The sequence below is a fragment of the Lepisma saccharinum genome, chromosome 28, assembly GCF_977018435.1.
Source record: "Lepisma saccharinum chromosome 28, izLepSacc3.1, whole genome shotgun sequence".
NCBI lineage: Eukaryota > Metazoa > Arthropoda > Insecta > Zygentoma > Lepismatidae > Lepisma > Lepisma saccharinum.
Genome location: NC_139256.1, coordinates 34,772,941 through 34,795,591, shown reverse-complemented (window position 1 = coordinate 34,795,591; position 22,651 = coordinate 34,772,941). Strand labels below are relative to the sequence as shown.

The window sequence follows — 22,651 nt, the reverse complement described above, 5'->3', positions numbered from 1 at the left end:
ATATACAGGTTAGTCACTATCCTGACATTATTAGTAATAGGTAAATTACAGAAATTAAGATTAAAGAACAATAAACATTTGTACAAGAGAAAAGATAATTAATAACAATAAATATTAGTACAATGGGAAAGGACGTGTCAAATTTCATCGTGTCATCACTCATCCCCATCTTCACAAAATAGCATTCATTTCAGTAGCGTGCCCGACCCTGTGGCCGAGTGGTTAGCACATCGCGCTGCGACGCCAAGGGTCCCGGGTTCGAATCCCGGTCGGGCTTGGTTGTTTGTGAATGTCCATTCATCAATTTCATCATTTCATCACTCATCCCCATCTTCGCAAATTAGCCAAGAGGCACAAAACGCGAAGTAAAATAAACTAAATCAAATCAAATCAAATTTCAGTAGCGTACGCAGGATTTCATCAAGGGGGGTGTTATTTCGAAAACTTCCTACAAATTCACATTACCATTGTTTTATTATACTTTAATTAATTAATTAATAATAATAAATTAATTAATAATTCTTACAATTAATTAATTAGTTTAATTACTACTAATGCAGCTGCTTATGAAAGAAATAGAACAAAATTACATTTCTTTTGTTTCTTTGTTACAAAATAATTGTCTAGTCAACGGTTATCTGTATATGATAAGTGAGACATTTTAAGTGTGAAGAAAATCCATAAAAACAAGCAAATATATTAAATTTATTGAAATAATCGAAATATGAAACTCATTCAAGGAGCCACGCTGGTCTAGTCTGACACCTCGTGGGGGATCCGCGTTCGATTCCCGGAATTGGTTGGAATTTATCCAGCCTTGTCTCCGCACCCAGCCTCATAGCAATGGGTACCTGAGAGCAACCCTGGGGGATGAAGGCTGCCGGAGCATGGTGCTGATCATATCACCTGCAAAATAGTTCGAGATGGAGAATTTTTGGGGTCCACCACACCACTACGTGTGCCTTCATGGCACGGTGCTATATGCACGGGGGAATTTACATTACCTTTACCTATGGAACTCGCCCAGGATGATGATGAAGCACGAGAATACATGTTGCTAAATTCCACTGAGTCTATGCTTTCATTGAAAAGTAAGTTTATAGACATTCCAACACATTTATCACTTCTAGGTGATTCACAAAGGACTTCTTCAACATTATTTAATGATGTGGATGTACACTCAGCATCACTTGAGAGTTCACAAGGTAATATGAAATCAGTACCGGGAAGAACGTTTGCAATAAGGTCGGCACACTGCGACGAAGCAAGGAATTTTCACAATTCTCGCGAGTCACTGAGCGACTTTTTGCAAAAAAAATTGCAAAATTGAACTTTACGGCCGCTTAGATTGTGTTTGTTGTGTTGTGTTTTTCTTCATGCTGCATGGGAATAATAATTCAAATTATTATTATTATTATTATTATTATTACTGTCGCAGATCTTTGACTGTGATAAATTAGCCATTTTTAATTTTTTTCTACAGCATTTTCCATATTATTTCAAAAGCTCAAGGGGGGGTTTAAACCAGGTAACCCCCCCTTGCGTACGCCACTGATTCATTTAACAGCCATTCTTAGATGTTCAATTTTCATCTGAACAAAATAATTACGTATCAGTGTTGCAAACGCTTTAATAGTGTTTCCTCTGAATAAGTTCACAATAATTATGAATGTTAATTTTTGGACAGTTAGAACCTTGGTCCTTATAAGGGCTGTTGCGTCACGGATTGAAATAATTACGAGTAAGACTGGTACAGAACGTTGCAGAAAATGCTATAACTTGAGACTGAAGCAGTGTTCTTGGGGGGTACTTTGCTTGGACTCCCCACCCCGGAGTAAGGGAAATCCTGCGCACGCCCCTGTGTGCCGTCAATTACCATCTTAATATCGCATCAATTAGTTTATAGGAGTTCCCCCTCACTTAATGGCAAATTATGCTCATTAACCCTTTCTTGACATGACCACAAAGGTATTGAAACAGAAAGCGGTTCGAAGCGTGCGACTCAAAAGTTCATTTGTTGAAAGTGAAAGTTCTAAATCTCCTGAGAAGATACGAAGTACGACAATACTTTAACGTCTTTCTTGCATGTGGACGGCGAAAGATTCGAACGCTGCGTCTGTGAGAAGTTTTTTCTTTTTAGATAATGACTCCACAAGAGCTTCTCACAGTCACTCTGCCCTCTCCTGTTTTCCAAGCCTCATTTTCGTCGCTCCGATTTCTGACCAGAAAGGATTTTTCACGCCGTGCCTCAGAAATAGTCCAGAACTCGAAACTTCCGCTTTCCAGCAAGACAGTCACCGCGAGCAGTGTTGCCACACCGGGTCAGTAGAAAAGCGCTAGATCGCCACAAGGACGAACCCTCAAGTTTGAATGTCATTACGATAGGAAAGTAAACTATATGTTACACGCATCAACCGAGCTAATATGTTCCTAAGTTTAGTCATGGTCCGACACATGCACGGGCATACGCAAGATTTTTTTTTCAGAAAGTAGGGGGGGGGGGTGGAATAGTAAAGGTGGATAGTAGAGGACGATATATACAATAAGATATTTCGTATATTTAAACTTTTCACTCTCAAAAATGGCCATCGGAGGTCATTTTAAGGGGGAGGGGGTTCCCGAGTCCTTCATTGCTTTTATTTGAAAATTTTCTCAAAATGACTGAGGGGGCTGTAACCCATCACCCCCACCTCTACGTACGCCAGTGGACACATCTAATTGCTTTACTGATTTCCAGGGTAATCCTTCAAAGTATTTAGCTACATTGGAGACGCCAGCAATTTTTCTAGAGTTGGTCAAGCCATTTATAAAATTTGAATAGTATAAATAATAACAATACTAATTATATTATCATGGTTATGATTATTATACAATGATAACTATTAAATATAAATTAATTTTATTCTAAATTGTATTATTATTACTATCATTATTATTATATCCTGTGGCAGACTTTTTTATTTAATCCACCAGATGAATGAATATACTGTACAATTATTTTCCATTATCTGTTTACATTTCATACAGTTTCTTTCCAGAAATGCATAGATATTCTATTTTGTTATGAACTTTTACAAACGTCTTCAAGAAAAAGCTTTAAAAGTTAGGGAGAAATTTTGCTCTCAAGTTTATGTTGACCTTTCTCGTAAAACTGATCTTTGGAATTCTGATAACTTTGAATTAAGTGGTAGAATATGAAATCAAAACATAATCTGGTTCCTGTATTTTATACACAATTTTTCATACCTAACGCAGTTGATCTTTGGATATACTGTGCGATTACTAACTGAACTTTATTTCTATTATTAGCAATAAAAATAACAAGCTTTCTGCTTTTTTGTAAATTGAAATGAACGATGCCAATTTCCGGGGGCGGGGTCGACGCGCATGTTTGGCTATACTGAACACGAGAGATGTAATTTCATGGCTGTTGGTGTGGTCCAAATATTGGTGATTTGCAGTTGCACTTTGGCTATTCTATCTTCCCCGACCAAGCACTATGTTTGAAAGCTTTCATAACCAAATAAACGTTTAAGTAATGCCCTAAAATTACTACAAAGCAGGTTTCATAATCTCTGAAAATGTAGACTAGACAGTGTGATGTGAAAATATCACACGAATTACTATATAGATTGCCTAAAACCAAAACGTGAGAGAAATCCGTTTTCGTCCGCGTCTTGAAACCGTTGAGCGATTTCACTCAAATGCTGTACCTAGGCTAGGAATGCATATTTCATTTTTGATGAAACCAGGAAATGTGAAATAATAAATTGTAATGTTAATATTTCATATTTCTGAAAGGTGTGAGGCGCACTTTCCTACCCTGTCTTGTCACTAAATGATGCGAAATGAACTGCAAAATGCAGAGTAGACTTGAACAGGAAATTTAGGGTTTTTATGTACCGACGCTACACTTTCTAAAGTTTGAATTATCCTAAGAGTTTTGCAATTCATGGAAAATTGATTAATTATGCTGTAAATATTTGAGAATCAAAAATTGACTCCTTTATACAGGAATGAACTTAATACTCTGGAAACTACATAGATGTGTGGTCATTTGTGCTATGTTTATTTTGTGTAATAAGTGCAGTTTTTAAATCAAATTTAGGATTATATTCACAATTTTAAAACCAAAATGTCATTTTATATACAGCTTTTGATCCGATTTTTCACCGATATAACATCGAAATTTTATTATATTTACTGCTTAGAACCTGAAATTGACCCTGTTTTGTACCGAAATTTTGCTTTTTTATTCACCAAAAATATGTGCCTCAAGTAATACCAGATAAGCCGTCCAAGGTATCTTGTAGCTATATGAATTTCAGCTTAAAACCTCAAGTGTTTGATCGATTGATTGATTTGGCTTATTGTACTTGACTTTTTTTTGGCATTTTTGGCCAATTGCGAAGATATGACACCCACGAGATTCGAACCCACCCTGAGGTCGTAGCGCGCTGTACTAACCACTTTGCCACGGTAAAACCTGAAGTGTTGCTACATTTATCATGGTCACAAAACACAGGGCGTTCAATTTAAAAAAGGACCACACATTGACAAGTACATGACTGTTTGCATATTTAGTTTGTAGGACTATTTTTACGATGAATGTTCTAAATTGAACATTCTGTAAGTGCCATTGCCCATTCTGCGACCCTATGTCCCTTCGAAATCATGTATTGTATTACAAAGTCCTTATTAAAACATATATAGCTTGTCCAGGTCATCTTGAAACATGTTGACCGATTTTTATCAAATACAAAACAAGACCAAGTATGCAAGATTTTAGCTTCTATAAGAATTTAACAGCATAAAATCTCTATTTTAGGAGTCCAAATGTGCACGACTTTAACCCCACTGTAAAGTGGATATTTATTAGCAAGACATTTGGAAATATTTATGCAGTCTCCGAAGTTCTTTCAAAGTGGAAAGTGGCTCGCACAAGGAATTGAGTTTGAAACTGTTCTACAGGGTTTCCAATCATTTCGCTCAAAAAAGTTCTAACTTTTCCAGTTATATACTGTATATACAGGGTGTTCGGTTTGGTTTATTTTACTTCGTAATTTATCCACTTTTGACTAATCGCGCTGGGGTGTTAGGGTGTTGGGGTAAAGGCACATAAGTCACAAACAGTAATTTTCGGTTGATTTCATTGAATCAATTAAATGAAATATTATAAATATATGTAATTTTATATTGAGCATGTGTAAAAATTCTAAACAGTGATGAGCCAACATTTATATTATGTAATGTTCGTTATTAAAATAATATACATAAATAACTGTCTGCTGTTAGACTGCATTTTGTTGACTTAGTGTTCTTTTCTCGAACAACCTACATATTTCCAGACCTCTCAGTGTTGATTCTTATAGATAGAGATGGTACTGAAGAAAAACACAAGCTTTGAAATGCAATAAAATAGTGTTTAGAAATATATGAAAAATGCATATTCACTACAATAATCCCTTACCCTTTCAGGTTTTTGAAGCTGTATTATGTTTCCAAGACTTTTTCAGTCAATTTCCAAGCATTTTTCAGGAACATTAAGTTAAAATTTAGGTTTGTGCGCAAACGTTTAGAGGCTGTTCCGGAAATTGAGCATCTAAAACAAAAGCAACAGATTTGGCTCTGAATTAGCTGAGTTGGCAACAATGCATGTGAGCCCAAAGGTCATGCGCGCCACACGATCAACTCCCAGGAGCAGATAGAAAAGAATGAAGAAAAAGCCCCTTTCTCCACGAGCGGGAAGGGAAGGCCGACTCCCACTCGATTTAACCTCCTCCACCTTGGTATAAAAACAACTCCTTCCACTCTCGCCGAAATCTAATCGTGTTCTGTCGTTCGTGTTACAAGCATTGCCAAAAGAATGGTGCTACCTGTAAGTATACACCTTGGGCGAAAGTTGTGTTTTATAGCAAGTGCTTCATAGTGAGGTGCCCGGAATTGTTAGTGGATCGTTGAAAGCTGAGATTTCAAGTGAATACTTGTCGAGTGAATGTTGCGTTTACCAGTGGATTTTGTTTTGCGTTTTTTTGGTGAAAATTCGTTCGGATATTGTTCTTAGTGATATTCGGCTGCTGAGTCTCCTAGTGGTTAATGGTTTATCCTCGCGCCTTCAAAACTGTCACAGTTTTCTTCCTCGTGACACCGAATTTAAAATGTTTTGAGCTAAATCTACTTTTACAATCCTAAAAAATCGTAGCTCTACCACCCAGGTTGAAAGTTTTGGATAAACATCCTACTAATAGATGATGTATTGAAAGTTTAGTAAAAATTTGTTTAATTTCCTGTGCACTCGCTCCCTTCATATGGCTGCACATACCAATAAGAAACATCACATTTTTCTTTACTTCCTAGGCAGACATCCATGGCGGAGTGGTTAACATAGCGCGCTACGACACCAGGAATCGCGGGTTCAAATCCCAGCCTACGCATGGTTGTGAGTGCTCCTTCATCTATTTCGTCATATCATCACTCATCCTCGCAATTAGCCAAAAGTGGCAGAAAGCGAAGTAAAATAAACCAAATCAAAATAATCTATCCATCATTATTTCCTAGTGCGAATCTGTTCTGTTTCCTAGTAAATATCAGTCTTCTTTTGTAGTAAGTATACAAGTTGCGCTTGATCACTAATATCTGTTGAATCTTCAAGCAAATATCCCTTGAATTTTATAGCTAATATCTTCTCAAACTCGTGGTCAAGTTTTCACAATATGTTTCCTGCGAATTGACTGTCGAATATCTGTATTTATTTACTGATACGTTTAAATAAGTAAAGACATATATCAACTAGTACAGTTAAAAGATATTTACTAGACTCAATGTTAAATTGAAACAAAACAATAAATATTCATAGCCACAATTGAAGGCTACATATCAGGACTGACTGATTACTCTACGATTGTGTGAAGTTTCGTTTCCCTGACTTCAATTGGCGTTGGCTGGTTCACTGGTGTTCTTGCAGTGCGAATTCTACGGCTGTCGCTTGAGTCCACCTTGTTTTTAATACATGGTCCTTACATGACACAAATGGCAGATGTATGTGAAATATATTGTTTTCGTTAAGCTTATTCATTGAGATTTTCTCTCAAAACTATTTTTTTCAACTGAATATCCGTTGCTTCATCAATTACTGTCCAATTGTAGTACATATTCAGTAATACTCATAGTGCTTAATCGCTAGGTTTTCTGATGAACAACCCTTCAGTTTTATAGCAATTGTTTTTTACCAAACATCCTAGTGACATCTATTGAGTTTTTTTTATTCCGTTTGCAAGTATTAAGCGACCTATTGGTTAGATAGTACTACTAGTATACCGTAAACTAAAATCTAGGAGTAAGATGAAACTTCCTTTAAAGGTTAACATGATATTATCTCCATAAACCAATAAGCAAGACCATAAATTTAAAAATCGAACATAAAAAATGGTCCGATGATTGTGAATTTTTTCTTAATTACCTCAATTCGTCATTATTAAGGATCAACACTTACATTGCTGCATTTACAGATGCCACGTCATAAAACTTATATAGAAGCGTGCACAAGTCGGGTTTCGAACTGAAATATTCGGGACAAAGTTCGTGTGATATCACTGACTCCATACAGAATGACCGTAAAATTCTGTCTGTATTTTTTGCGCAATAGCTAACCAAAGAGACCGGAGGAGGTCTATATGATTTTTTAAATAAAGGAACTTCCTCATCATTTGAGTGGAAGTGCTGAGGAAATTATACCGATCCTATTCCAATTACTTTCATAATATTTGACTGAACGTTTACTTTCAACCGAAAATATGAGAATCAAGATACAGGGTGTTTCACTCGTTCTCGGCCACTGATTTTCGCTTATAAAAATCAAACTATTGGTCATAATGTAATGAAATTTGCTATGGACATATCTCGTGCATGAGAAGGATGGTGACGTCATTGGAGATGGCGCCAAAGTCTCCCTGCGTGGGCATCCGCGTGCGTCTGGGCGATTCTGCCGTTAAATGCAAATCGTACGGACGTGTGCTTTCAGTCTGAGTTCTTGGCCCTGCTGTTGTGACGGACCTGAAAGTGGTTCGTGTTTGTTCGGTGTAACTGTCTATATGGTTACGCATGGCTGTTAATCGTGTCTTTATTGCGATCCATTTCAAAGTCTTTCTGCTTCCCAGTTAGCGATCGTAACTAGAGCTTCCGAGACTTGTCGAAATGAAACCGACATTTAGAGTCCAAGACTTTTGTATGACATTTGAATAATTCAACAAAACCAAATTTACTTTAAATGCTGTGTAACGTCTTGAGACATTCCAAGCAGATATTAACCTGATTATTTATAGAAACGTCTTATATGTTATTTTATAGCTATTGCAAAGTCTGTCTCTCTCCCAACTATCTCTGGAGCAAGTGAACGAAAACAAGTGTCTGCGCAAATAGTGACGCAAGATGGCTCTACCAATGAACACGTGAGAGGGAACGGGATCACGTGGAGGGGGAAGCGACTGCAGTCACCAGCCTTCGTAGCTGAGTGTACTGCTTCGTTCTGTCCACTTGATTTCCCCCCTTCGCTATGCACGGCCTTCCTCCAGAGAAGGGACAGAGTATAGTGCCAATTGTTAGCCTGTACTACGCGATTGCATATATTCAGGATAATAAATCTTGTCCTTCGAGGACTCGTAGCGCAGAAAGAAGGCGTCAAACACAAAACTATACAGGGCACGACAGAAGTAACGCCATTTTCTTACCAGTAAATTATAAAGCGAATACTGTCGAATTGTTTTAATTGTAACTGGCGTGTTGAGTTAGTGATGTTTGATTTCCAGTAGCGCATATAGTTGAGTGGCCACCTTGATCGCCAGACCTAATGCCACCCTATGTATTGTTTTTTGGGTGTCCTTAAAGCTTTTGTGTACAAGACTAAACCCCGAACTATTGCTGATTTGCATATCGCAATTCGGGACGACATGTCTGACATCAACGAGATATGTCGTAAGGCTTGCTCGGATGTATTTGGTAGGGTGCATGACTGTCTCGGAATGGGGGTTATTCCTGAGTAAACAAAAAATAATCGATTATCGATGGCGATAAACTAACTTCCGGTTTGACTAAGTTTCCCATATAAACAAATGGAATACAGATTGCCTTCGAGCTTATTTTGTTACGAAAGATCGGATACAAAATGGATGACTTGAAATTTTTAAGTAATATGGGGAAACAAAAGTACCTACAAGAAATTGGCAAGTTCCCGGAGCTTTTGGATGAATTTTTTATGAAACAATAGCAGTGGTGGCGATTGGATTCCAAAACCTGGGGGGCAAGGTGCCAAAACTGGGGGGGGGGCAAAGACAGTATATTTCCCTTTGTAGATAAGGTTTAGCGCAGTGAGGGGGCAATAGTGGCGAAATGGGGTGGGGGCAACTAGCCCCTCCCTCTCCCTAATACCCGCCAACAATAGTAATGTTTTCCGAGAGACTGTTGATCTTCTACTAGCAGTTTCGTCAGGAACATTACTTTTAGTCAACTGGATCTAAAATTATTTTTTTCTTATTCAATAAAATTCAATTCTTTATTAATTTCCTTAATTTTGGCAATCTAAACTACATGTATTGTAAGCTATAATGAATACGTGCAGTTATATCTATATTCTTATATAGTATTTTTACTTATTAATTAATAATAATATCCGTATAATAATGTAATAAAAATATTATTATTATTATCAGACACTTGGTTCGGATCCCTAGAAATACAGCGTGTCCACAAAGTCCTGCTACCGTTACAATGAAACTTAACTCCTAAACTATACCTATGAGATAAAGAGATGCTGTTTTTTCCAACGTGTTCTACAGTTCTCAAAGTTTTATTTACGATTACAACACTTGTAACACTTCCACATGCGCCCCGTTAGTTGCCCTCAGGACGTCGAGACTATATTCGATCTCCATCCATACACGCTGCAGCATAGCAGCAACCTGTTCGAGAACTTCTGCAATCCATGTAATAATAATAATAATACCATTACTGATTAAAACTTCGAGAGCTGTAGAACACGTTGCAAAAAACCGCATGTCTTTATCTCATATAGTTTAGGAGTTAAGTTTCATTGTAATGGTAGCAGGACTTTGTGGACACGCTGTATATTTCTAGATATGTGCCATGTACACATATCTATGCATGTATGTGTGTATGCATGTATGTAGGTGTCTCTCTCTGTGTGTGTTTAATTTATAACATTGAAATACTTCGATTACAACAGTAAAATGGATAATTTTCAAAATCGTGTATTCAAACACAGTCCCCTTAATTTTATGTCTTGTAGAAGGCTTAATTCCACCACTGTTCTACCACGGCTTGCCTGACATAATAACAGTTACAAGTTTTAAATTTGTTCGCGTTAATTTTGAAACACGTAAAGTATTTCATTGGTTTATTTACCGGCGATGAAGTGCCGACTGCAGAGCCTATTTCCTGGTATTCTATTCCAGTCTTTTCGGTTTACCGCCTGAATCCACTGATTTTTCCGTATCGGGTTTGTCGGAAAACTATGTATAGATACTTAAGAAAAAATATTCGTTCCCGACCTCATGTTGCAACCAACAGCCACGCAATGATTGTCGGCTCTTCTGTAATACATTACCCTTACACCTTTGAATCCATGTTATTTTTTCAAAAACTGTATAAATTTAAAATCGGTTTTATTTTTACATGCGTTTCTACTGTTATGCTTAAGATTTTCACATTGTTTTAGTTCTGGAAAATTGAGACAAATTTTAGTTTTAATAACAAAAAAAAATTATGGCTTACCCTTGTGAGAAATTACCAAATTTCTTCCATTTGGAAAACTATTTCATCTCATCAGTTAATAAATATGAAATATTTGTTGAATGATAACACCCATTTTTTTTAACACAATCATACACATCGCATTTCCGTAGCAATGCCAAAAAATCCCTCTGCTACCGCAAAATACAGTTTTGATGATTTTGTTGTTTTAAGTCCACTTTATGCACAGGAACGCTAATCGGGACTGGACCTACATTTTAAAGTGGGATCCGAACCACTGTGCCACATGCCTCCACCGTGTATCCAACCCGGGGACCCCTTGATTACAAGGCAATGACGTTACCATTACGCCATCGGGGAGGCACAAAATACAGTTTTGTGTACACACACATACACACCCTCCCCCTCCCCTCCGAAACACAAGAAGTGCTTCTAGCTGAAAATTTTCCCATTTCTACGAAATCTCCCATCTGGGAAGATTTCCCCTTCCCCCTGAGCGAATTATATTTCAGGACGAGGTTAAGCACTGTTAGTCGTGTCTGCGCCAAACTGCAATAAATGAAGCTTGATAATCTCTTTTGAGTTGAACTATCACCAGTTTGACTAGAAATGAGAGATCTCATAGCGCTTCAGGTAGTTCTTTTTGAACAGAAGTGTTATCCCCAGTTTATATAGTTATGTTAGAAAAGTAATGAGACTGGCAACACTGTGCACGAACCGGCAATGCTGCTGCCTCCACCTTCACACGGCAGTTAGGTTAACACTTGCAGTTGACTCAGTACAATTTTCAACTTGCTACACGATTGTTGAGAGCGTCTCAAGTGAAGTTGTGTTTGCGTTACGAAACTGGACTGGCAAAGGTTTGAGCAACGCCGTGCCATCAAATTTTGTGTAATGCTTGGCGAATCTGCTACTGTGACTTATGAAAAGTTACAAAGGGCTTATGGAGAACATGCACTATCCAGGGCACAAGTTTTCAGATGGCACAAGTTCTTTTTAGAAGGCCGAGAACAAGTGGAAGACGAACCTCGTGCGGGAAGACCTTCAACCTCAAAAATGGACGACAATGCGAAAAGATTGAAGTCTCCTGTGATGTCAGATGGTCGATTGACGGTGAGAATGATCAGTAACAAACTATCAACTTTTTATCGGGAAGTCCTTGAAAGACTCAGGAAAAGGGTGGCACGTGTGCGACCAGACATTTCACGCACTTCGATGCTGCGCCACGACAATGCACCATGTCACACGGCAGTCTGCATCAATAAATGTTTGGCAAGAAAAGCATTCCTGTGGTTCCTCAGCACCCCTATTCGCCGGAACTCAGTCCCTGTGACTTTTTTCTATTTCCCTTGCTCAAAAACCACTTGGGCGCCATTGTGATACTTTGGATAATATTCAGAAGAGCGCAACTGACGAGCTGAAAGGTATTCCAGCAGAAGCCTTCCAGCACTGCTACGAACAATGCAAACAACGCCTCCATCGCTGTGTAGCTGCCCAAGGGAACTATTTTGAAGAGGATAACCTTGATTTCTAAACAGAATAAAATTCATCGTTTACAGAAAATCAGTCTCATTACTTTTCTAACATACCTCGTATTGCATATTTCTCGGCGTTTTTCGCGTTAAAGTGTAAAATTTGGGATTATTTTGAAAAATGTCATAATTTTCCGAAACACCGAAAACTTGCCTCCTTTGCCTACCCAAATACATTTTAAACACTTTATTTTGCTTTCCTCAACTTTTTGGTGTTATCGTTTTAACAAAAACTTCACGTCCCTACTTACTATAGCTATAAATCTGGCTGAACAGTGTTAAGTTTCATGTTTCATTGCACAGAAACTGTAAGAAAAATGTTTAGAATAGTTACTTTAATATAAAAAATGTAGTATGTGTCCACACTCGTGACAATGGAATGTCCCAGAACATGTCGGGAAAAAGAACAAACATACGCATAGACAACAATTTGCAATACGTCGTTACGGCACGGTTGAATGAAGACCGCCATTACTTACAGCCTCGTCAAAATCTGTCAATATCCGTTGCAGTTTGTCAGAATAACTGGACACAATTTCAACGCTCGAATGCAGCGGCGGCTCAAAGAGGAGAGCTCTTTCCTCAGAGAAAGAAAAAGCACTTGCTTTGCCAAAATATAGTTAAATTAATTAATTAATTAATTAGTACATTTACGAACGAGGAGATTCGAATCTCGTAAGCGTTCCAGCTTACGGTCGCCTCAATTCCTTCGCCGCATCCCCAGCTGTTCTTTCACTTGCTCTGGGCCAGCATAGTCTGGCCTGTGCGCAGAGGCATGCGCGGAGGCATGAAAAAGTCTCCGCAGTTAACGAGCGATGAGATGGGATTGTAGCCCAGTGGCAGCCATAAGACAATCAGCCGTGCTAGATCGCGTCGTGGCTCGACGCGAGAGCTTTCGCATTGTGTTGACATAGTTGCAAACTTCACAGAGAAGTGACTAATCCTGACCGATTTGTAATACTCGTTGGAGAAGTAATTCGCGAGAAAGATTCTTTCCTGCATACTTGGCAAGAACGAACGTAATATCTTCCCCAAATTTATATAACCATTTAGATAGATGCGTCTAAAGAGCCATCCAGACTTTTTTGTTATCGATTTCTTCCTTAAGAAAAGAAGACACGCACACAGACACTCATGTGTTGCAACTGACGTTGACAACATTGAAGACATTTACTGTAAGTACAAAAGAATTGCCTAAATATCAAAGGGAATTCGCATCACCAGGGGATTTTTTACTTTAATATTCGTAAAAAATCACATGGAAAATCTATCAGTATAAGAATTTCACTTGGAGATATAATTCAATTCTTGCATTGAATTCTAAAAATTGTAGATCTACAGTTCATTAGCAGATAATCATATTTCAGTTGTTAGTAACACCGATCGTTGATGTACCGTCTGCCGTGCTGGGGTTGCAAATTATAAACAAAGCAAGGCGAGAATACCGTGATCGACTCGGTGTCTCTAATTGTTCAGTGTTTTTATTTTTACTGAAGTGAAAGTGTCCGATGGTATGTGAAAGGAAGGGTAGTTAGTAAAGATGAGTCAGATTAGAGCATAAACAACTTGGCTGTCCCACGCCAGATTTAAACATCAATTCTATTTAAAAATATCAAAAAAATGGTAAAGGTGACAGGCGTCGAAATTTTAATAGTCGCATTTATTTCTTAGAAACTCTGGCCGACCTCCGCACAGCATGCTTCGACGGCAGGGATTGCGGGTTCGAATCTCGGCCTGGGCATCGGTGTTCTTTGTGAGTGTTCACTCATCCTTATCTTCGCGATTAGCCAAAAGTAGTACAAATGCCAAATAAAATAAACCAATGTTAGGAACTCTGAATTTTTGTCTGCAATTTTAGTAAACAACGTTCCATTAAAATTACCTCTTTCATTATATTTCTATGACATATGCTAGCGAAATTTTTTCGATTTCTTTATCACGTTGGCACTACCCATCATACTAGCTGCCAGCCGCCACTGGACGAATGCTCTCAGGAATTGTTTGGTGTAATTCCACTCCCGACTCGTTCAAATTTACGCACAATGTGCAAGGGCAAAATCAGTTTAGCATGCATGCAGTGTGGTAAGATTCCCAGTGGGGAAGGGGCGAAATTCCATTAACTTATTTCCAAGCATTGCGATATTATATAAATTATATGATATCCCCTCAAGTGTAAACATTTTACAAGGTGATTGCCCTGAACGGAGGGGAAGTTCCACCTCACCCCCCCCCCTTCAAACACAACCCTCCATGTAAGATAAAAACCTACATGACGAAACAGGCGGAGGCGTTTCTTATCTCAACGAACAGTACCTTATTTGCAAAGCAGCGTATTGTTTTCAATTGTTTGGTCCTTACGTAGTCATGCATATGTTTCACATAACAAACTCATTGTGTGCTATACCGATTTACACGACGTGTTATTTCATTGATAAATGTAAAACTGAGAACTACATTATGTAACAACAACCGAGCACGTTCGACCAAACGTTGGTAAAGCTACAACATGAACATTTTGTACTCACCCAACACTAACGTTCTGTCATGTCTCCGTCAATCAAGCTGCGAAAAACTGGTCACACAATGAACAGTAAAACTGAAAGACGCACCACTGTACAAGAGAAGCACCATTGATCAGATTGTTCTTGCTGCAAGCATTCCTACTGTCTGCGTTTAAATATGGCGGTGATAACGATCGAAAAGGCAAATTCAGAGATTAATATTAACGGATCGTGTTATCAAAATTAACTTGCAGTTTGAGCTAAATAATCTTCAAAATTGCGTTCTTAAAGCACACGCACTACAGAAGACACACGCAAAAGGGGCACTTTAAGCAACAATATTTGTCACATTATGCTAACTGTAACATTTGTAAGACTGACTGCGCAAAGCTGTGTGCAGTGTTGCCAAGCCGGAGGTGCCACAAGTCTCCCATCGCAAATCTTGGAACTGCTTAGCGGTTTTGAATTAAACATTGTGTCAATCTTTTCCAATCGTTGTGAGAATATAGAAACTGCATTTCTCTTGGTGCTGTTACCTTCAGCGTTGTTTACTACTATGGATATGTATACGGAAGATTTTATAACAGAAATTCAGGGACATCGTGGGTTATGAGACAGTGAAAATGACGATTACATAGGGTTGCCATACGTCCTTTTTCCCACAATTTATTTTTATGTTCTGTGAAATTTTATATTATATATTATTTAATGTAATGTTTAATATAATGTGTGAGATCCAAGGATGTATTTAGAAAGCGACTCTCCCTCCAGGAAAATATTTTTAAAGAATTAAAATGAAAAATAAGTTATTTCGGTTAATAAAATAAAATGGGTGTTCAAATTAAATTAACAGAATCCTTGTATGTCGCTTTTCAACAGAGTGTTTCAAAAGTCGAATAGCCTAAATTTTCATCATAATTTCATTTCATAATTTGAAAACCGTACGCACATTTACACCTACTTTTCTGCATCTTTGAAGCATTGTCCCCAGATAGCACAGTAAGATTGCCTCATGTTTGAAACGCTGGTCTCCGTGGCAGAGTGGTTAGCACACAGCGCTACGACGCCACAGGCCGCGGATTTGAATCAGGGGCACCCGCAGGAGAGGGGCACTTCCCCGCCCCACGAGATTTCTGGAAAGAGTTAGGATAATGTAATTCGAATGGCAAAATTGTAAAGATAATTTACAACAAAAAGTATTGTTTTCTGTGACTTACAGGCCGTAAGTTACAGCAACTATTATGGGTTACATTTAAGCTTATAATCTATTTTACACTGATTACTGACTATAAAAAACAGCTTTTTGTTTTACATGAATTAATATGTTAAGTATACAATTATGCAAATTGTATATAGTTATACAGAATATGGAAATTACAAATGTATGAAATTTTAAAAAAACATAACTAGTAGTAGTAGTAATAGTAATGTAATAATAATGAAAACAACACCAACAAAATAAAAACAATAATAGCAGTAATAATAGTAATATTAATAATAAATACTAGTAAATAATTATTCGGCCTACGTATAGAGCCGGTGGCAACCCACCATCGTGAGGAAATTGGGAAGCTCCGAGTGAGTGAGCGTAACCTGGTCAAGAAGACCTACAATAACGGCTGGGGGTTCGTCGGGCTGATCACCCGTCACCCCAACACTGGTCTGAGACCTCCACGCTATAACAGGTGACGGCGGAACAGTGTGGGAGGGAGACCAGCAGTCGGTAGGTAAGCCAAGGCCCGCCATGGTGCTGTAGAGCTGTAGGGTTATGTTACTAGTAAATAATAATAATAATATAAAAGTTTCTGTGACTGCCCCCATGAGAAAAAATCCTGCGGGCGCTCTTGGTCATCATATTATCAACTCATTCTCATGGAACCTCCCCGATGACGTGGCAGCGCCGTTGCCTTGTAATCAAGGGGCCCCCGGATTCGATACCCGGTGGAGGCACATAGTGGTTCGGATCCAACTTTAAACTGTAGGCCCAGTCCGAATTAGCCTTACTGTGCGTAAAGTGGACTTAAAACACCAACTCAATCAATCCAAAACTCATTCTCATTTTCGCGATTAGCCAAAAGTGGGCGAAGTAAAAAAAAAAAAATCAGACATGTTTGACACCATCAAAAGTGAAAACAGTGTGGACTTATTTTGCCCGACCGCAATTTTGAAAAGGAATATACTAAAATTACATAAATTACGATAGAACCTAAGACTTATGTTTGTTAAAAGTTTTCTGTCTATATACTACATTCATCTGTGCAATATTTCAATAATGTTATCACAAAATTATTGTATAATGAACGCCATTAATGGGTAATATACCTACCTGTTGCGTTCAATTTCTGAAATGAATAAACAAAGGCTTCATGTTAAGTGAACAAGCTTGTTCCAAAAAAGGCAAGCTGCGAGCTTGCGTCAGGCTTGAATCAATCCAACTAATTACCAAGTGTCAAAATCGTCTTGCCCTATACCAGTACAACTTCAATGGAGGATTTGGTGTGTGCAAGACCTTTGCATATTTAACATATTTCACTCAAGTTCATAATGCATTTCATTTCCTTGTAAGCAAGCAATGAGTGTATGGTTGGAACAATGATCATAATGATAACATACCACATAAGTGAAAATATCTATGTACTCAACAACACTGGCGTACGTAGGATTTTTTTTTTCGGGAGGGGCTGGAATTGTAAAGGTAGGTAGTACATATCTTCGTTCTGGGGAGGGGGGAAAATCGTATATTTGGAGGTTTTCACTCTTATGAAAATTGTACTAGAAGAAAATCATGATAATTGGAGATCATTTTAAAGGGGCTTGAATTTACATATTTTGTTATTTAGTGATTTTCAGTTTTTAAAAAGTGGTTTCTTCAAAATTTTGGGAGGGGCTCTAGCTCCATCAGCCCTCCCCCTGCGTACGCCAGTGCTCAACAGTGCAATTTTTAAGCAAAGACAATATACTTGACACAAAGTATGGTTTCGATAGCATTGGTTAGGAAAGTTCAAAATGATTTTGTGAGTGCGAAATTGTAATTCTAAAGTAAGCATTATTATTATTGTTAGGTAATATCTTTAAAGAAATATTGACGAGAAGACAGACTTTGATTTTCTCTTGAAAAAAGAAACAGTCTGATGTTACACATTAATTTTAGAATGTTCTGATTTAGGCTAATAGTGTATAAAAGTGTTTGTTGCAAGGAGTTTTTCATAATTTCAAAGAAATCCCTAAAATTAATTGAAGAGCTCAAGTGTAAAATATGACGTGTATTATTTTGTTCATTTCTAAGTTCATTAAGAAAAAAGGTTATTAGAAGCTATACTGTAGATAAATTGTTTTCGTGTTGTGTTTACCAATTTCAGAAGGCTTCACTGAGTCCAATGCAAATTGTATGACATGGCAAGTTCACTCGAAAATTGAAGGATGGTACATTTTACTTTGTAACTCAAAAATAACCAAAATGTCACTTACTATGTTTTACACTCGAGCCCTTCAGTTATTTTCTATTTCAATTGTGTTATTTATTTCATCTAGATTTTTCCTTTGCACAATTTTGTAGAATGCGATTACTATTTCCTATAGCTTAGTAGGGCATACATCCGAAAGTTTATATTATACTAGCAAATGTCTGTTGTTCTATTTGATTTATCTTTCTCGGTGTTTACAGCCACATTTTTTCATGTGGCTATTTCCATGTCTCATTGAATCCTTTACTTAGCTTTTATAAAGTAAATGAAGTGGTTGTTTCCACTCTTCGGTACATTTAAGTGATTATTTACATATTTTAGTGTTTTAATTGGCGTTTTCACAATTCAATGCATTTAAATTATTCTTTATACATTCTAATGCCTTCTAAGTGGTTATTTCCATACTTCAACAATTGAAGTAACTATTGACATATTTAATTGCCTTTTCAGTGACTATTCAAACACTTCAATCTATTTAAGGGAATATTTTACTGTCGTCGTTTATTGCGTTTAAGTGACTATTTGCATATTGCTGTCTTTTAAGTGGATATTTCTACATTCCACTTAGTTAAGATTCCATATCAACTCTAGGTTCGTCATGCTTAACATTATTGAATATATTTAATACTTTGGTTCATTTCGAACATGTTCTTCTTTGTCTCACATTGTGTTTCTCTTATTTTTCAGCTGTTGTTGACTTGCGTGTTTGCATCAGCTCTCGCTCAGTACCACCAACATGCCGGCGGCCAAGTCAGCCCACAAGATGGTAGCTCTATTTATGCAGGTTTCCCTGGCGGAGCCTACGCTGGTCCTTTCCAGATTGGAGCTGGCAGAATTCCTCTGAGCCCACAGAACTATGCTGTTCAGCAACCACAGCCACAGCCACAACAGCAACCGGCCCCTCAGAGAGCTAGCTCACCAACAACAGCATCACCCTTCCCAGCCATCGTGCTGCACAAGCAAGCCTTGGGGCAAGACGGCACTTTCAACTTCCAGTACCAGGCTGATAATGGATTGCAGCATGGGGAGAGGATAGCCCCTGATGGCAGCCGGAAGGGGTCGTACTCGTATATTGGAGCGAACGGACAGCCGGTCACGGTGAGATACACAGCAGGCAAGGATGGGTTTGTTGCCGAGGGAGATCACCTTCCGAGGCAACCTATTGCACTGTCTCAACCTGCTCAGCCAACTCCATCGCCCTACGCCACGCAGCCGCGCACTCCTACAACAATAGCTCCTGCCATCAGGTACTCCCCTCAGCCACAGTCAGCTAGGGTTCTTCAAGGACCAGTCCCTTCCACGGCAGCCCCCTCTCTGGCAGCCTTTGGTCTTGGGCAAGGTTTCGAGTTTGACCTCGGAGGTTCTCAACCACTCTACAACTTCCAGTTACCAATCGGTGGAGGTACAGCAGCTCCACTGTACAGCCCTCAAGCAGTCACACCACGCACATACCGCCCTGAACAGCCCTCACTGTCCAACGTTAGTCCCACAGCAGCTACATACAGTCCACACCTGACTCCTGGCTCCAGAACAGCATACAATCCACAACTCTCCTCCAGTGCTCTAGCTGCATACAGTCCACAACTCTCCTCTAACACCCTAGCAGCATATAGCCCTAAACTCGCATCAAACCCCCTATCGGCATACAGCCCTCAACTGTCTTCAGGGTCTGGAGGCACCGTATACAGTCCTCAACTGTCTTTCCGTAGTTCTCCAAGAGGTAGCAACCAGCAGTTCTATCTTGGAGGAGACAGCTCCGCAGGGTACAACCCTCAAGTACAGTTCGAAGCTTCCAATGGAGCGTACAGTCCCAGATATTTCCTAAGTAGTTCTGGTGCAGATCAGAATTCCCTAACCGCTTACAGTCCACAACTGAGCAGTGCACTGCAAAGTTCCGGTGCTCAGACTTCAAGGGGTCCTCAATCTTTCCCAGGAAGCGCCCCAACCACCCGTTCACCCTCTCCTGCCTACACATCAGGACGAGCAAGGCCTCTATCAAGACCCTTGACATACAGTTCCAGCCAAACGAGACCAGCCAGCAGTGAGGACTACGAGGAACCAGACAACAACAGGCCACATAACTTCGGACAAGGCTACTCCTTCGAGTTTTCAGGTTAGGTATCCCGACTAAAATACTGTGATAATTGAACTGACAATCGAAGATCTGGCATCTTCAGTGGGTTACAGGACAGCTCTGCAAGTATAGTATCCGGTGCACGTTTTGACTCTGGCTTTCGGTCTAGCCATTCTAGTGCAAGGCATATGCAATGTACAAAGGGAAAATCACAGAAGAGTGATTGTAATCTGTAATAATATATGCTCATGTATATCGTTCCAAGGAACAAATAAATTGTTGACATAGTGCCCTAGATGCTTCATTCCATTATAACATTTTCTTCAAATGCAACTATATGAATGGATGATATTCAACTTGACGTCATCACGCAATGCACTCTGGGAAGAAATCGGGCAAACAAATTCGTGTATGTTAAGGAAAGTATACATTCCTCATGTGATTACAATAATCATACCTTGAAACACTTCGGCAAAGACCATACGCAGAATGCTTACCCAGCATGCTTTCAACGGAGGATCTGATCTGTTTGTCCGAAATATAGTGCAATGAATTGTCGAGGAAGTTGTTCGCTGAATATCATCCATTGTAATTCCTCATGAACTTAAAGAGAAAACTCAAGGCATAGGCCTAAACCATTATAAATACTAAAATCTAAAAGCTAATAACAATCCTAGAAGAAACAATAAAAATGTAGACCAATAACAGTCAGCAGTGCTGAATATACTTATTAAGGATTAATGTACAAATAATAAGATAACGGTATTGTATTTTTAAAAGAAAAGGTAGGAAAGCATCTTGCTTGTAAATGAAATCAAATTTCTAACTTCTTCTTTGTATTGATTGATGTAATGCAAAGTACAATACTGAAGGTGAAATGCATAGAGGTGGACGCTTCAGACACTTTTCTGTCGAGAATTTTCAGCTGACGTAAGTTGGATGTTTTTGTAAAATTGCATAAAATGACTGCTCTAAAGGACTTTCTTCAAGTAAGACTTTTCAAGGATAGGACAAATGAACGCATATGTTAACTGTTCTAATGATTCATTCGGTAGTAGTATGTCTCCACATTGGAAGAATGTACATTCTGTAAAGAAAAAATAGCTACATATGGTTTTCACAAGATTATGAAGTGAATTAAAACAATAAGAAAAGCAGGATTTGTCCACCAGCCGTATTGATGAAGGAGAGTTCTCGAATGCATTAGTAAACTGTAGAACGAGCAGGGGTGCTGAAGCGTTGCAAGGGAGCGGATAGGAGGGAGTGAGAGAGGCAGGAGGCATCGTCGGTCATGTTCGTTCGATGGAAAACCTCTCATGTGATGCCTCTCTCACTCCCTCCTATCATCGCAGAAGAAACGGGAGGTAGTTTTGCGAAAACGATGACATTTATCCAACACCCCCAGTTCTTTTCTATTTTCATTTTTTTTATGTTTCAATGCAAGAGGCTCCCTCTGGTGCTACTCTGTTGCTTTTGAGGTGCATTGTGCAGGCGGGAAGTTCGCATCGCACGAAGCACTCATCGGCCTCCATGCAACAGAGTAGCACCAGAGGGAGCCTCTTGAATTGAAACATAAAAAACTAAATGAAAATAGAAAAGAACTGGGGGTGTTGGTTAATGAATCTTGTGAAAACCATATCCGAGCAACTGTCGCTATTTTTTATTTATAGAGTGTAGGTGTGATATGTATGTATGTTTCAAGTTCTTTATTTGTGTATATTTTCTTAACTTTACTTTCTTGTTAACCACGTTAGGTAAGGTTAGGTTAGGTTAGGTAAGGTAAGGTTAGGTAAGAAAAGGTTAGATAATGGAAACACAAAAAAACAAGACGTGTATGTTTTATTTACCTAACTTAACCTAACCTAACCTAACCTAACCTACCGTGGTTCACAATGACGTATCGAGAAAAAATGTCGAGACATACTACACCTATACCGATTCATTCCTCAGAAACTAATCTTATGGTGTTGGTTCCAGATCCCGAGCAGGAACCATATGGGCTAATTCCATTCTAATTATATTGATCTGCATGACAACAATATACCTAATTTGGAAAATACAGAATTTAAAAATAAAAAAATTCTCTAGAGTAAATTTTACTACATTCTCAGATCAGGATATCTATGGTTGTGACTAATATATATGTGAGGAAACTAGGAATCGAGATCCGATTTTCTATTAATTTCAATAGATGTTTTTGCATGAGGTGTGAGATTTATACGAAAGGGGGGTATCAACATTTAAAGACCAGAAGTTTGATTTGATTTTTGATTTGATTTAGTTTATTTTACTTCGCGTTTTGTGCCTCTTGGCTAA

The 22,651-nt window shown here is 38.6% G+C and overlaps 1 protein-coding gene across 1 annotated transcript; it reads left to right on the top strand.

The window, feature by feature from the left end:
- Positions 1 to 5,795: 5,795 nt before the first annotated feature.
- Positions 5,796 to 20,625, top strand: LOC145981090 (uncharacterized). Its single transcript, XM_083114226.1, has 2 exons — positions 5,796 to 5,878; positions 18,949 to 20,625. The coding sequence occupies exons 1-2, from the start codon at positions 5,867 to 5,869 to the stop codon at positions 20,377 to 20,379; spliced, it is 1,443 nt and encodes a 480-aa protein (XP_082970352.1). The 5' UTR covers positions 5,796 to 5,866; the 3' UTR covers positions 20,380 to 20,625.
- Positions 20,626 to 22,651: the final 2,026 nt, after the last annotated feature.